General features: G+C 36.3%; 1 protein-coding gene across 3 annotated transcripts in view; it reads left to right on the top strand.

Moving 5' to 3' along the window:
* LOC121317992 (cingulin-like) overlaps positions 1-16,887 on the top strand; it is a 49,966-nt gene that overhangs the window by 23,600 nt on the left and 9,479 nt on the right. Inside the window, exons 3-14 of one of the 3 annotated variants that reach the window (XM_041254129.1) lie at positions 251-387; positions 6,540-7,166; positions 7,465-7,824; positions 8,209-8,304; positions 8,502-8,642; positions 9,131-9,223; positions 9,821-10,027; positions 10,665-10,769; positions 11,804-11,956; positions 13,015-13,182; positions 15,963-16,136; positions 16,729-16,818. In XM_041254129.1, coding sequence (XP_041110063.1) covers positions 6,678-7,166; positions 7,465-7,824; positions 8,209-8,304; positions 8,502-8,642; positions 9,131-9,223; positions 9,821-10,027; positions 10,665-10,769; positions 11,804-11,956; positions 13,015-13,182; positions 15,963-16,136; positions 16,729-16,818 — 2,076 coding nt within the window. In that variant the 5' untranslated portion in view covers positions 251-387; positions 6,540-6,677. The remainder of the gene's footprint in view (positions 1-250; positions 388-6,539; positions 7,167-7,464; positions 7,825-8,208; positions 8,305-8,501; positions 8,643-9,130; positions 9,224-9,820; positions 10,028-10,664; positions 10,770-11,803; positions 11,957-13,014; positions 13,183-15,962; positions 16,137-16,728; positions 16,819-16,887) is intronic. The other 2 variants (XM_041254140.1, XM_041254149.1) reach the window with 2 other exon arrangements.

Genomic DNA, 16,887 nt, shown 5'->3' with positions numbered 1-16,887 from the left:
CATTTCTCCTACTTCTTATAATGGTTGTTCCAAACGCTGCATTATGTTTGTCTGTTATAAATAAAAGTATTAAGATAAACTATGGTTTCAGAGAGTGCAAAATTTACTACTTTTAACACACACACACACACACACACATATACATATATATAAATATTTTTTTTTGATGTGTGTAACAAAGCCCTAGTTCTTTTGCCATGTGTCTTGTGTCATCTATTCAAGGATTGCTTTCCCCTCTCTGTCTATTAAGCTGGTCCAGACAAAAAAGGACAGAACGAGGGTTCAATTAGAGCTGAGCAATTTGGAGTCTCAACGGTCAGAGACACACCCTAAACAGCACCAAGCCAGAGAGAGCAGCCTGGCCTTGCAGAGAATGAAGTTATCATAGTAAGTCGTTTCTTTTTGACAGATGCCAAATTGTTTATTTCCCTAATACGCCAGAAGAGGTTAAAATTCAACAGAAGTAGAATTTGTGATTCTTTAATTTGAATGATTATAGGTTTCATTTTTTTTTTTCAAAAAATGGCTTTTGAACATTCAGTTTGCTTTCAAACTTCATCTTGTTACACAAACACCTTCCGATATAGTAAATATTTCACATTACGAAATGATGTTGCTACCCAAATGTCCATTTTAAATAGCTTTTGAACCACCGATATCTGCAAGTTTAGTCTATTCAAAGGTTTTCTTAATTGTATTGCTCCTGTTAAACCATTATTAGATTTTATTTACCAGTAAATATTTATTTGGAAGTAATTGGAACTGGCCAGAAGAAATATTCAGTAGCGACCCACCTTATGTTTTGCTGAAAGACACAATATGGGCACAAAAAAACCTACTGTACATATGTCACCGTGACACACTGTCATCACCATGTGTTTAAATTACAAGTATTGTAAAAGTGAAAAACATTTATTTTTCTAATATTTAACTATATACATATACCTTTTTATAAATCATGTGCATATCATATTAAGTTGTTCCATTTCTTAAGTGTATCCTGTACAGTTGTTCATACATTAAAAGGGAACATTTGCTGTAGTCATGTTGATGTCATTATGGATTTTGAGTGGTTTGTATAGTGTTGTGACAGAATATTCCTCTTTTTTCCTGCAATTTTAATGTATTTCTGATGTCAAGGAAGATCCATATGGAAGAGGGTATACAGTGAAACAGTTGGTATGTTGGATTGATGAATTGCAGTATAGAAGGCTCCCTTGGGCAATAAAAAACAGAAATAATGAAGTTGGTTAGGACCCATATGAACAGCTGGAAGTACAAGAAAATGAATTTAATTACAGTGATGCTTAGCTTTCTGGAAACAGTTGAGAGAATTTGTTCTGGGTAGTGAGATCCATTCACATGTGGAATCTGCCTAACATTCATGTTTAAATAGAATGGTTAACCTGTATCACATATTCTCTGGCAATATACTGTAAGGGTTAAATACTATTTGGAAAAAGTGTGCTTTTAAACATCATTTGAAGGAACATTTTTGAAAGAAAGGGTTCAGCTCAGCTATGAAATGATGTTGCTTGTTGCGTTATAAAGCATGTGCTTATAGAATATAGTTCGAAACTCCTTTATTTAGGAGCCACTGAGAGCAGAGCAAGTTATTCAGGAGCGAGCAAGAAAAACTAGGACTGTGAACTGGAAAAGCGGATGCAGGCCCTGACAGATCTGCAGGGAATGCTGGTGGAAGACGTGCAGAGACACAAGCAGGCTATCAAAAGTCAGTGCTTCTGTGAGAAAGCATCCAATAAAATAGAAAGGCAGTGCCAAAATCCATAACTTCAGAAAACATACTTGGCATACTCATATATTAGGCTATAAAATGATTAACTTATTATTGTTTTTTTGTAATGTTTTACCAGGAACAGAACAGTAATGTTATCAAGAAACAACTTGAAGAAGGAGCAGCTAAATGACAGATAACGCATTTGATTTGATCTGTGCTTCAAAGTAGGGTCAAAAGGAGGTGGCCATATCATGACTCTCATCTGCCTAGCTCAGTAATAGGCATTTTTAAATCTAGCAATAAAAATACATGACGTGCATGTCACTGTGGTATTCTGCATGGAGTTAGATAAGCTGTTATTTTATTTTATATTGCCTCTGCAATCTGTAATCTATGCATCTCAGTCCAGTTGCTTGAAAGGAGGCACTACTGATCCTCTGTCTATTGTAGTTAATGTAATATAAATATATTGCAACTTGCAACTACTAATGTGAGGTAGCATGACCAAAAACTGTATTTTTTATTTTTTTTTTGCTAACAAAACTAGTCAATTATCACTTTAGAGGTCAATAGTCAGAAAACAATTACACTTGGAAAAAAAAAAAATACAACTGAACTAATCTTTAGTTCAGACACAGATGTCTCCAAATTTGAGAGAAAGGGGAATTGTAAAGACGCAAAAGGATGGTTAAATAAATAAAAATTTCACTGTTAGCAATATACTTAGAAATTGCCCCATGGGATTCCTCAGCTGGTTTTAAAATGGGTTTGAAGCATGTTTGATTATAAACCCATTCTTAAAGCTATAGATAAAGGGCTATAAAAAGCTACTGTTCCAACATTTCTAATCAGTTCTTAGAAAATTGAAGATAAACACCCTTCACTCACCTTTAAGTTACATTTCATGATATACTATAAATGTACAGAGGCATATCATAGAAAAAGGGCACGTTCTTTCTATTGCCACATTTACATGCGTTCCAGGGGAGAAGCCTTCAATTTGCACAGCCGTTTGTTACAAAAATCTTTTGGATTGTGAATCAGTTTCTAATGATAATCCAGTTAATTTATATAAGATTAGTATAATTGCCACTTTTACGTATCAATCTCTGATTCTTGGTTGTATCATTTAGTCACTCAATTTGTCTTGGAATAAAACGTAGTCATATTGGGGTAGCATGGAAATAGTGTCCCTGCCTGTGGAGATCTGACCACTACCAACAACAACTGCAAAACAATTGTTATGTGGTTCTCATTAAGGTCTTTCCATTGTAAATCATTATACATTACAGGCAAGCAGGTAATATATGCAATGCAACATATGGGTGAACCATGGTAAGCTGTATATAATGCTTATAAAGCAGTGGTTTTTAACCATTTATAAAAAATGTACTCCTTCTGTCGGAAGGTGTCAGCGCAAGTACCACTTTTCAATTTCCGCTCTTCAGAATGGTACCACAGTTGCAATAAAATATTTTAAAAAATGTTCCCATTTATTTGTGCCACAAGTTTGGGACTGACAAACTGCTGGTTTAGGATATTATACCAAACAGTAATTCTTCTACCTTTTTTTTGGACGCACAGAATCTTTGGAAATCTCTTCGGAAACATACATATTCGCTTTCTGTTTGGCTAAATTATTATAAATAATCCAGAATAGTCTACACTACCATTTACTTCCCATCTCAGTATAATTATGTTTGCCTTTTTATGAAAGCTAATATAAAATTTATCCAAAGGGACTCGATATAACTTTGCACTCACGAAACGACACACAGGATAATCTAGATGCACTCTATCAACAACCGAAAACAATTCAACCATCCGCTATTGCTCTTACTAAAATGCAGCCATGCCTAATATCAGAGTGGAAGCCCAATCAAGAGAAATCACGCATGTGTAGAGGTGTGAGCTGCTAAACACATATTAAATATGTGTTGACAGTGGTTTACAGATAATACATACTATAAAACTGTTCAACGATCATTATTTTATTTCACTTTCATTTTTTAATGTTGTATTTCTGAGTCGTCCTGCATACCGCCTGTCACCATTAGAAGTACCTCTAGTTGAAAACCTATGTTTAGAACATTAATTAACTGAGACATTTCCAGTAATAATGCAATTCAGAAAGGAGGCGGTACATTCTAATTTAGTACAAGTGTTGCATTTTTATCATTTGTGTTAGATACATACAATAATACTCAGTCATCTGGGAAACTAAATTACATTAGCTGGCTAATTAGTTATTTTGTATGGAAAACTTTGCATACAGATAAAAAACAATTAAAAATTATATATATATATATATATATATATATATATATATATATATATATATATATATATATATATATATATATATATATATATATATATATTGACAAATTTGTTAAACGTACATTCCATGTAAGATTATTCTCTAAGGATTTGATACGTCCTAAACATGCAAAATATAAGATAATGCAATTACATTAAGTAAAACAACAAACACATTAACTTCTGGTTCAATTATAATTTAATCCGATGATGACTCATTGATGATTAAAATAAATAATTTTAACAAAAAAAGCTTAATTAATAAAAAAAAAAATACTTATGCAGATTGTTTTTTTTTTTTTTCTTCCTTACATTTACATTAGGATAAGCAGTGTAGGCTATAGGATTTATTCCAAGTCACCATGGTAACCAGACAGTTCTCTGACTACAGCAGCGACTTTTTGTAAATTAGTCCACGTAAAAAGAATTTATTCAGGTCATACGTCTTAAATAAACATAAGTAAGTTCGTATATATATATATTATAATATAATATATATATATATAATATATATATAATAACATATATATATATATAATTATATATATACAGTGCCTTGCAAAAGTATTCAGACCCCTGACCAATTCTCTCATATTACTGAATTACAAATGGTACATTGAAATTTCGTTCTGTTCGATATTTTATTTTAAAACACTTAAACTCAAAATCAATTATTGTAAGGTGACATTGATTTTATGTTGGGAAATATTTTTAAGAAAAATAAAAAACTGAAATATCTTGCTTGCATAAGTATTCAACCCCCACACATTTATATTTGGTAGAGCCACCTTTCACTGCAATAACAGCTTTATGTCTTTTGGGGTAAGTATGTACCAGCTTTGCACACAGTGTTGGAGTGATTTTGGCCCATTCTTCTTGGCAGATTTGCTCCAGGTTGTTCAGGTTAGTTGGATGACGCTTGTGGACCGCAATTTTCAAACAGTGCCACAGATTCTCAATGGGATTGAGATCAGGACTTTGACTGGGCCACTGTAGGACATTCACCTTTTTGTTCTTGAGCCACTCCAATGTTGCTTTGGCCTTGTGCTTGGGATCATTGTCCTGCTGAAAGGTGAATTTCTTCCCAAGCTTCAGTTTTTTAGCGGACTGAAGCAGATTCTCTTGCAGTATTTTCCTGTATTTTGCTTCATCCATTCTTCCTTCAATTGTGACAAGATGCCCAGTCCCTGCTGATGAGAAGCATCCCCACAGCATGATGCTGCCACCACCATACTTCACTGTAGGGATGGTGTGTCTTGAGGCAAGGGCAGTGTTAGGTTTGCGCCACACATAGCGTTTTGAGTTTTGGCCAAAAAGGTCTATCTTGGTCTCATCTGACCACAAAACATTTTCCCACATCACAGCTGGGTCACTCTCATGCTTTCTGGCAAACTCCAGATGTGCTTTCAGATGGTACTTTTTGAGTGACGGCTTCTTTCTTGTCACCCTCCCATACAGGCCAGTGTTATGCAGAGTTCTTGATATGGTTGACGGGAGCAGCATTACTCCACTCCCAGCCACTGAACTCTGTAGCTCCTTCAAAGTGATTGTTGGCCTCTCTGGCTTCTCTCACAAGTCTCCTTCTTGTTTGAGTGCTGAGTTTTGAGGGACTGCCTTTTCTTGATGCAGCTTCCACTTCCTGATTATTGATCCAACTGTGCTCACTGGGATATCCAAACATTTGGATATTATTTTGTACCCTTTCCCTAATATATGCATTTGTATTACTTTATCTCTAACTTCTGTAGAATGCTCTTTGGTCTTCATTTTCCTTCAGATTCATAGCCTTACCAATGATCTTTCAACAGTGGGGTATTTATCCAGAAAATGTGACAGCAACTTTAATGGTTCACAGGTGGAGGCCAATGGTAAGGTAACTGTGTCCTCATTAGGGCAATTTCTTTCATCGGTGCAAACTGGGACCTTCCACAGCACAGGGGTTGAACACTTATGCAAGCAAGATATTTCAGTTTTTTATTTTTCTTAAAAATATTTCCCAACATAAAACCAATGTCACCTTACGATAATTGATTTTGAGTTTCAGTGTTTAAAAATAAAATATCAAACAGAACGAAACCATTTGTAATTCGGTAATATGAGAGAATTGTTCAGGGGTCTGAATACTTTTGCAAGGCACTGTATATATATATATATATATATATATATATATATATATATATATATATATATATATATATAAGAGAGAGAGAGAGAGAGAGAGAGAGAGAGAGAGAGAGAGAGAGGGGTTCAACATCTGTTGGATGTTGGTTGTAACTGCTGCTTGTAGTATGCAAATTCTGTATAAATTACATGGCATTAAGGCATTGGGAACATTTCTTAGCAAGAAATGTGAGTAATTACCAAAAAGTTACATTATACTACTGATTAAGCATGGAAAGCAGTGGTTTAGTGTCTCGGTTGAACCTGGTAGTATAAGGAAACTTCTTTAAAATAATAAAATGTTTAATTATTTGTTTTTTAGGTTATTGCTGACAAGGAGTAAAGGAAAAACTTTGAAAACAAATCCCTTTCTGCAGAGAAGAAAATCAATGGTGTAAGCCTTGAACTGATTAATTCAAGTGCAGACGCTGTTAGTGCAAGCAACCGGAAGAGTTTGCTTATGTCTGAGGTAGAGAACACTAAGGTGGATACCAAAATCAAGGATTCATCTATGATTAAAGGAAGCACTTTAAAAAGAACAGGCAGTGTCAAAGAGCAGATATTCTCAGGTGGTGAAGACGGCAAGATACCCAGAAGCCCATCACAGGGGGAGAAAAGTGATTTAAAGTTAAATAAAAATCAGATGCTTACACAGATCTCTGATTCTGAGTCTGTGGGAAAAGAGTTGATGAGCTCTGGAGGTGGACTTTTAAGCATCAGTAATGTTGAACGGGAGGCTAATAATAAACCAAGAACAAGCAGCAAGGATACAAATGGTCAGCCACCAAGCAGGTTAGCAGTTACCCCAAACAGTGGTGCTGTAGCAACCAAACCATTAGCTGAAGATAGTGCATCCAAAAAGGAAGGCTCTTTGGAAATCAATGGCCAGTCGATGTTAAATGACAACACAGGATCCTTGAAGAGACTGAACCAGAACCGGAGGAGTTTGGTAAGTTCTAGCCTTAAATGAGCTAGATAAGCTTTGAAGCTGAAGGTTGTGCTTTGATATGTTGTTTCCCAATTATTCAACCCAGCATTAAATCTCAGTCCCAGTACTTGTGCAGGATAAAGTTGATTAAGTGTTTAAAATGCATAACTGTTTAAATAGGAGATCAGGTTTCCATTGCTGAATCGCTGAAAATGAATATACATACTTGCAAGAAATTATCAGATTATTTTGTAGATGTTATATTTTATTTGCAGGGTTTCAATTATAATTAATCACTTTTAAATCTCATTTTTATTAGAGTATGGAAACGAAGTATGATAATGACACAGCTGAATTAGCAGCTAAAGTCAACATGAGCCCCAGATATCAGCTGTTTTTGTCCAACGAGAATCGGGATAGGCTTACAGATACAGCTCATACAACATTCCAAAATGAACGGTATGGACTGAAACACACTGCGAAGAATTCAAACCCAGCCTTGTCAGAGGGATCCGCTGTTACCAGGACCACAGACTCAGGGTTGGATTCGACTGTAGGTTCAGAACGTGGACATGAGATTAATCCAAACCTGGGACCATCTACAAATCCAAACAAAACAGATAGGGGTGAAGCAACTGAATTTGTGGGAGGGAACTATTCTGAAGCTTTATCGATTAAGGTATGCATTTGTAGATTATTCATGCCTTGGGGTGAAGGTGTAGGTGAGTTAATTGCACGAGTGAATTAATTGCATGAGAAAACTGCAAGGCAGTGCTGGGGGCATACAGCTAATACGAATGTTCAGCTGTCATCAAAATGTGCATACAATCACACGTTAATTTTTGAAGGACATTTTAAAAAGTACAATTATTTTGAAAGGAATTTTGCAGGTTTTTTTCAGTTAATGTTTTTGTTGTAAACTCCAATGCCTGTTCTGTAACATTGTAAAAACGGTATAATAATAAATACTGGTTTATCTTGTAATGTCTGTCATATGTAAGATACGGTATAATATATAATAACATTTTAATATACAGTGTCATGGATTTTTCTTTTTTTTTAGATTCCTGGCAATGAGACCCCACCAAGGGCATTTAATAGCCCATATAGATCTCCATCTGCTGAATATGACCGAATCTTCAGAATGTCCGACTTCAAGGTAATCTGTTGCAAGTTACATAGTTCTGAGCCTGAGAGATTTCAATATAAATGGATATACTCAGGCTCTCCTTTTAATATAATCATTTATGCTGGCAAATAGCAGTAACTAGCAGGCCAGAATTAAAGTCAGTTCAGCTATTGTATATAGTAATTGAGGTGTGTTACTGAGTTTAGTGTTTTATTCTGCTTTCTCAGGAATGCCTGTCTCCTACACCCTCAGAAGTCTCTCTCAACTCATTGAGCTCATACAGCCAGTGGAGCAGCGTTGCTCTTCCCCCAACTAACTTTTCTCAAGGTAGATTCGCTATCTATGAGAGCTGGGGCAGGCTCAAGGGGGTAAGCTAAATGTATTCCTTTATTACTGGAATATTAAAAAAAAGTGAAGTTTTTCACTAAAATATGCTTTAATTTCTTGATTTTTGTTTCTTATATTAAATAGTTTTCTTTACACTCAAAGACTTTTGCAATTTCACAAATGAGACTCCCCAATAATTTGTATTTATAAAGCATTTGTAAATGTGGACCCTGCAGTTAATGGGGTCTGTTTTAATGATCGAAACCACGGAGGATCTAAAAAATGAATTTACATCTACATTTGGAACAACGTCACCTGATAGATCAAAATCTGTTCTAATCTTCTTCTGTATTATCTGCACCAGTTTATGAGCCAACATGGCATGCTTCTGCTACTTGGAGTAGTTGTTTTAAATTACAGCTCAGGAAAATAAATTAAAAACATCACTACTAATATAGGTTTCTATTTATTCCTTCAGTCATTCATTTATTAAACTAATTTTTCGATTTAATTTGTCTTTTGCTGACAGATGTTGCCTGCCCTTCCTAATCTTCGACCTGGAATTCACCACAAAAGAGATTATATTCAGGAACTCATCAGGCTTTTAGATGTTAGTGAAAAGGTAACAGAGTTTATTCATAGCATTTCGTCTTTCAGTTCTGTGCACCATAATTCAAATTGGCAAATTCTAAGTTTAAAGAATAGGGGATGACAGTTCTGTTGATAAATTATGCTTGTGTATGAAAAATACTTTCTCTCTGTATTCGAGCTTACTGAATAGGTATATTTTCAAAATATACAAATCTCCTTGATTTTATATGCTGAACTGGTAACCAGGCATGTCTACATCCTGTGTTGTGACTTGTCAAATGTCCATTCGTTCATGATGAACCCTTTCAAAGGGCCCTGTTTTGAAGCAAGTGCTAAAGCAAGTCTTCTGAGAGGAATTTCTATAATCAATAGTAGCAGTATAAAACTAGGGAGAAACAACAATAGTTACAGAAAGGATCAGTTAAATTAGAGTTCTGACCAGCTACAGTGAGTTTATTGCTCTCTGAAAAAATTTATCTACAGAATGTCGGTGGGATCCTTAGGTATGTCTGATTTGTTTTTACATTGTTATTATTCATTTAACTTCAGAATGGCCCTCTTAATTGGCAGAATGTTATTGTCTCTCATAGTACTGAATTGCAGCATTATATGTTTGGTGTTGTGGCAGAGAAACGCTTTTCTGGAGGCAGAGAGCCTGGAGATGTCCCGGGAGAGAGGCCGGATACGATACGAGATGAGAGGGATGCTGGTGAACAACGAGGACATGATCAGGAGCATGGCAGTGATGCAGAATGAATTAAAGAAGCTAAAGGACAGGGTCGTGGAGCTGGAACGAGAAAACTTCACGCTGAATGAGAGTATCACACACCTGGAGGTACACGCTTATTAAAACTTGGATTACCTGTATTAGTCATAGAAGCAGAATCTGACATGTGTCTACTGTGTACCTTGAGAGCTGAAACTGAGAGCATGTTGCTAAAGCATTTAATCCAGTCAAGGTTTAAGGAAAATAATCTGACATTTGCAAATGAGTGCACACAATACCAATTGCTATGTTAGTAACTTTCAATTTATTGATTCAAGTATTCAAAAGTTACACACTTACAGTTTAAACATTTATCGTTAGACACAACAAATACGGCACCTAGTTATAAACGGAAATCAGATAATGATCAGTTACCTAATGTCCTGGGAGATAGCTCAGCTACAGAGAGGGTCTGTTTTCAGGAGTTGATTAAGGTAACTTTTTCTCATTCACAGTCTCTCAACTGCTTGTCTTAAATATCTTGCCTAACTGGATGGTGTGTGAAGCTGAACTGTGAACTCTGCTTGCACGCTATTATCCTAACAATATCTAAACATTATCAATTCCTTGGCATGTGTTACAATGTTGTTCCAGACACAGAACATACACATGGTAAAATGTGCCCCAGTTTATCAACTCCTTGTTTTTGGGTTGAAAGTATTTTCTGTCTTTTAAGCTTATTTGGTATTCCTTGTTGTCTTTGCAGAGAGAGCTGTCAGATGCGAAGGATGTTCTGGGAGAGGCTAATGACCAAGAATATGCCTTTACCTACCTACAGCAGTCTCTACATCAAAAACTACTTGAAGCTCAGGTATACAGTAACTATCAATACATTTCATGCAACATGTATGTGCGTTTCCTTTGTCCAGTGTGTGAGTGTAACACAACAAAAAATGTATTTTCAATTAATATATTTCTTCCTGTTACATATTTGAACATATATATGCTTGTGACAGGGTAGCCAAAGTGAAGAGACTCAGAGTCGGAAAGTGCAGCAAATAAAATACTTTTAATTAAATGATAATCACCACACAAAACAAAAGGGCACGATGGCCAAATAAAAAGACACATAACATTCAGTAATAAACAACTAACTCTGCTCACTCACTCACTCACCGCTACCAAACAGGTCTTCTTACTCTCACAAACACTCACCACGCTCCCAACCACTCTCCTTTTATACAGGTGCCTGGACAAATTGATTAATTAACACCTCATTAGTCCAGACACATTCCACGCATTCCTCACCCAAACTAATTTACTCACAGATCCACCCTGCAGACTCAGTCACATCCACTCTAAACAAAACAAAAACACACGCTGCATCCTGTCACAATGCTATATTCCAGTTTTGAGAGTTAACCAGATTAGGACGGATTTTTCTAGCCAAAAAATGATTGACCTAGATTTAGATTTAGCCAGCAAAACAGAGTAGACCTGCCCTCGATTGACATTACAGCACTTCCAGCAGCAATGTGCTCCTTGACACCATGCTCGCATACAGGCTGAACTACAGCTGAGGTTCAACATTACCCTTAGTGTGTCACCAACACCACTTGCCAAAGCACCTGAGTTTCCTTAGAGGTCCAGCATTGCTTAGCAATGAGAGCAGTCAAGACCAAAATGAAAAGTAGTACTGTTCCGGGTTATTGTATGGGAATTGTATGACTGTTCTAACTTTTTTTTTTTTTATGTTAAATTAGATTTTGACCCTTGGAAAACCTTGTTACACAAAACAGTTTCTCAGAAATACAGGACCACTTTTACAAATGTTGATCAAAATTACAACACAGTGATACCTTTAGAGATACACCTGTATAGACAACCATTTTTGCTTTATTACAGGAGGCCTTGGATAACCAGAGCAAGCGGTGTGATGCAATGGCAGAGAAGCTGTGGCTGGCTGAGAGGAACCAAGGCCAGCTGGAGATGGAGAAGCAGAACTTGGACACAAAAATTGTTAGCCTCAGCAGCACTGTGCTCAGGCTAGAAACAGAGGTACTGCAGTCATTGGAAGAGTTGAACATTACCCAGGAACGGGGGTTCTCTTTGCACTTTGTCCTGAAAAGAAAATCTGAGCTCATCTTGACCTGGAGCATACTCAACTTGTTTCACAGACTGATTATAATTGTTGTATTGCCTGCCACACATACATTTTCAACTAGACTTTGACCTGGAGAAAAGGAGACACCCACAATATTATGTAGTATTGGTGATCTTTCAGTACAGACATTATCAGCAGGCAAAATAGCTACTGTTTTCAAACATTAATGTGCATACCATAGGTCTTTATCTGGCAAGGGCTTGTGTTAGATCCCTCTGAGTGGCTTATAGCTCAGGCTGTATTTTCTTCATGGTTATCACAGTTTCCGTGTAATAAATAGTTCCCCATGAAAATTCTCATTTCTGAAACAGTAGCGTAAATATCTTTTTTTTTCTCACTTCAAAATAAATACAGCAAATGTTTTCCCTATTGGTGCACCTGTTACACTGCCTTTAGGAACCTGGCAGCCAGTTTATTTTGTTTCCTGTAAGTGGCTGAACACAACTGCATAGAGCTGCATGATTTCTTTAAAATGTCTTCAGTGAAAAAGACACCAGCCACATCAAAGATCGGTAATATTTCTGCTAAAGATCGCTCTGTCAGTACTTGAATGGTACATTTAACATGTCTGCTATTATTTTCACTTATTTATTTATTTTATATATATATATATAATTCACTGATGGAGAAAATAGAATGTCTTGAAAAGGTAGATATAAAAAACAAAATACTCTGCAATTTAGCATTTACGGTTGCTTGGGTAAGCATTTAAATATTTTGGAATCTTTGTTGTATACAAACTCTGGAGAAAATTATCAATTTTGAATGTGACAATGCAATTTTGTCTGCATTCATAAATATTATGTTTCATCATGAAGTATCTTGAAATACCTATTTTTAGACTGTGCAATGACGTGAAATAAAAACTTTTACTGTGGAAAAAATACAGCCCTACTTATAGCACTGGAAGGACAGTGCACATTCTGAGTGTGGCTCCTCTGCTTTCTTCAAGCTCGGGGAAGCACTGCAGGTGTCGGCTGAGGCTGCTGCAGGGATTGCTCTCCACCAGCAGTACAAGGAGAAGACCCAGAATAGCATCGAGGAGCTGGAGGAGAGGCTGAAGGAGAAATGCGAAGAACTGGCAGAGGCACAGTGCAACAGGACTAGACAACTGGAGGAGGTATTGGAGACAAACACTCACTTAACTGAAGGGCTGTCACAAAGTACTGTTATATCCAGCAGGTGGGAATATAGACTCACACCTGAGTTTCACTGAGAAGAATGAATAATGGTATTAGGAGGATATGGATTTCACCTATATTGATAGCTGGCAATGGCAGAATTCTATAGAAAAAGAAAAATAAATCTCACCTTTTTCTCATGCTATTTTGGTAGTACCTAGTTTTCTTTTAGGGAGATAAATTCTCCTTCCAAATGCAAATAACCTAATTAATATTACAGTACAGGAGGCTATATTTAAAATTTCTGTCTGAGTTCCCTGAGTTCCAATTTGGCCTTGCTCAACTACTGGTATTGTGCAGTTTTCCTGAACTGGGTTTCCACAAAGTTTTTAGGTTGTGTTGAAGAACCGCAAGTGAAGCCTCATTTGGCTATGTATCAGGTGGGTTTGTTATGTGTGTTGGTCGCCACTGAACAATACTGAGGCAGACACAGAGCATTGGGTGTTGACACGCCGCACAGTCGCACAGATTTAATTAACACATGTGCTGACACTAGGATACCAGCAGTGATCTCCCTAGTTCACATTTAATAAAAAAAAAAAAAAAAAAGCTAAAAATTTAAATTTGCCACACAAGGCAAGCACTAGTCCCATAAAAAGGAACGTCCCACTCCAGGAACTTACTACTCTATGCAAACCCTCTCTATGCACTATTTGGGATCAACATCCCCCAAACGGGCCTACTTCTGAGCTTCTGGAATCCCGGGACTCTCACAGCAACTCCTGCCTCTTCAAAAGGCCTTTTCACATGGCATTGGCTGGGCAGTGCCTTCATGAGTGCCATCTTGGAGTGGAAGGGTTTCAAGTAGTAGTTCCTGCAGAGTGGACGCTCTCCTCCTCAATGTAAACAAAAATAAGCTTTTGCTCATGGCTATGCAGTAGCCTCGAGCTGTGGGGCATTTGCTTTTTGAGCTCTGCACAGCCTCACCGGGCACACCCCCATCCAATCTGGACCTTCCGATCAACTCATCACCAGCCGAGCCTACCTGCTCAATTAGTTCCTTATACACACATCTCCTGTTGCGCGTTTCAGCTGCTTCCATAAAGGCACACAGACAGGTCTCTGTGTCACAGGCCACTAAAACAATGTAATAAAGAAAGCACGAGAAACAAAACAAAAACTCAGACCTAGCGTTACACATATACAAAAAGTCCATAACAAAGCACTGTATACTATCCATTTGTAATATGTTGTAGGCTAATGCACACTACTAGAACAAGACAAAGGGCTTATAGTTAAACTGTTTTTTTTTATTATAAATATAAAAAAATGAACAAATATAATTTAAATGTTGTATGCATGACAAAAATGAACAAAAGAAAAATGTATCCTATGGAACGCCAACTACAACAACGTTTGTTAAATTCTTATTTTAAGCATCCACTGCTTAAAAATGCAGCCCAACTTGACTGTTGAAAGATTCTAATGACTCAGCTGTGTAAATGCTGCTTCAAAGACAGCTTCTTTTTTGTTAAATCGCTTTGCTAAAAACAAAAAAAAAAATGCATCTCCTAAAGCAAACGTTTCTCAGTCTTATTTATTTATCTGTAGGGTAATGCTTTTGGAATATGGAAAACAAATCCTAATTGAACCTCTATATCGCATACACTAGGGGTAATAAGACTCATTTTTTGCTACTGTCGAATAGTCGCCACTTTCAAAATAATATTAATCAATCATATATTTGATAATGCCTGGTGCTGTTTCTGTGGATGTACACTTTTGTAAAACTTTGTGTGACTATTATTTAAATTAAAAAAAACTATGAACTATTTATAAAGTGTTCATAAAAAACAAAGATCTACAGTACTTGATGCTGTCGTTTTTATTTTGACATGGGTTTACAGTGGGTATCATTTTATGAAGATTAAGGAGGGGCTATGCTAATATTTTGGACGTCACACATTACAAGAACTGTATCATGAATTAAACACGCATTGCTTTAAAAAGGGGTATTTATAACAACTTTGTATGATTGTAGAATGATACAGAAATGTTCCAATTGTACGTACCTAATCATGGCCTGGCTCTGGGTGCCAAAAGTTGTTGTAAACAATAAATACAAACAAAAGCTTCAGTCTTTTTAAATACAATGTCATTTTTTGTAAGATTGTTTGACACCCCTGCATAATTAGACATTTATACTACTGTACATGTATTTCTTCACATTCTTTGCAACATTGAGCAATTGAAGTAAGAAAGCTTAATGTTTCAACCCATAACACTAAGGGACTATTCACAGGTGTTGAAAAGAATAATGTTCTTGAAAAGAAAAATAGCATCTTTTCACACTAAAATTGTAATTTACCATTAACAGCAAACCATATGTTTTGACATCAAACAACTGAGACAATCAGAAAATGAACTGAGGAAAACAAAAGGTTTCAACAAAGTGTAGTTCAGTAGTTAATGGAATTTATTTTTCTTTTATCTGGTAACTGCTATTTTATTTAGCTGTTATTTAGTAACTCCTATTAATTATTTAGTAGGCTTATAAATAATAAGGTGGACAGCATTTTCATAAAAGTTCATGTTATGTTACCGACCCTCTATATTTTAACAGCTTACAACTCTTCCGAGAATTTTTATTTTTCCTTCAAAACGCACTTATATTTTTTGAATCATAAAAAAATAACAATTGGCTGTATGTTTTTTATTATTATTTTTTGATAACTTAAATTCATTGGTTTCTTCTTTTTCTGTGTGTGGCATGATCTAGTTGTCCTTAAAGCAGCTGGACAAGGACAGGCAATTAGAAGAGGAGATACAGCTGCGGGAGCGACTGCAGCTGCTGTCCAAGCAAGCGGAGAGATCCATTGAAGACCTTCAGATGGAACTCCAGACAACAACCCAGGCCAAGGAAGAGCTTAGCAAGCAGCTCAAGCAGGCCCAGGTAACATGGTTGACAACTTCTGGTCACCTGGGTCTGTTTGCTTGCTTTTTTGCTCTTTTATTGTTTTATTTATAGATGGCAGACTTTGCTAGACATTTCCTCAGTTATTGGGGTTATTTATTGAATGATCATGGATCTACCACAGAACCATTGCAGATTTGCCACCAATTCAGCGCTGTCTTTCTAATGTTGGTCTGACACCTCACTGACAGTGTGTACTGTGTTTATTTGAATGGTACAACGTTTGTCTTTGAACTGTGAGGTTAGCAGTTTGCATCCAGCCCTTATATGAGATACTCCTGACCCCTGTGGTTGAAACTGGTAATTAATGTGTGTGTGTTATTTCCATTCTAGGCTGTCTTGTGAGACATTTGGTTCCCTCTAGAAGTTTCGCTCTGGTGGTCCAGATAGTTGTCACAAAGTAAAGAATATTTTGTTTAAGTTGCAAGAAAAAAACTAAACAAATGAGTATCATGCTAATTATAGGGAGTGATGAGCCCCAATGAACATCTGTTGAATATCTGTTAATTACTTTAAACAAACCAGCTATCGCTTTCTCATTTCTCTTACATTCTTTTTGTTAATGCTACAGGAAAAAATAATTGATCTGGAAAGTGATTTAGAAGAAATGAATGACACTGAACATAGATGGGCAGGAAAACACAAAAGAACCATCGAACAGGTAATAACATTTACTTCTGTCCATTTCTGAAAACATCTCTTTTGCTTTCCTACTATAATCCACTTTATT

This window comes from Polyodon spathula, chromosome 1 (genome assembly GCF_017654505.1).
Source record: "Polyodon spathula isolate WHYD16114869_AA chromosome 1, ASM1765450v1, whole genome shotgun sequence".
NCBI lineage: Eukaryota > Metazoa > Chordata > Actinopteri > Acipenseriformes > Polyodontidae > Polyodon > Polyodon spathula.
This window is presented reverse-complemented; position numbering and strand designations above follow the sequence as displayed.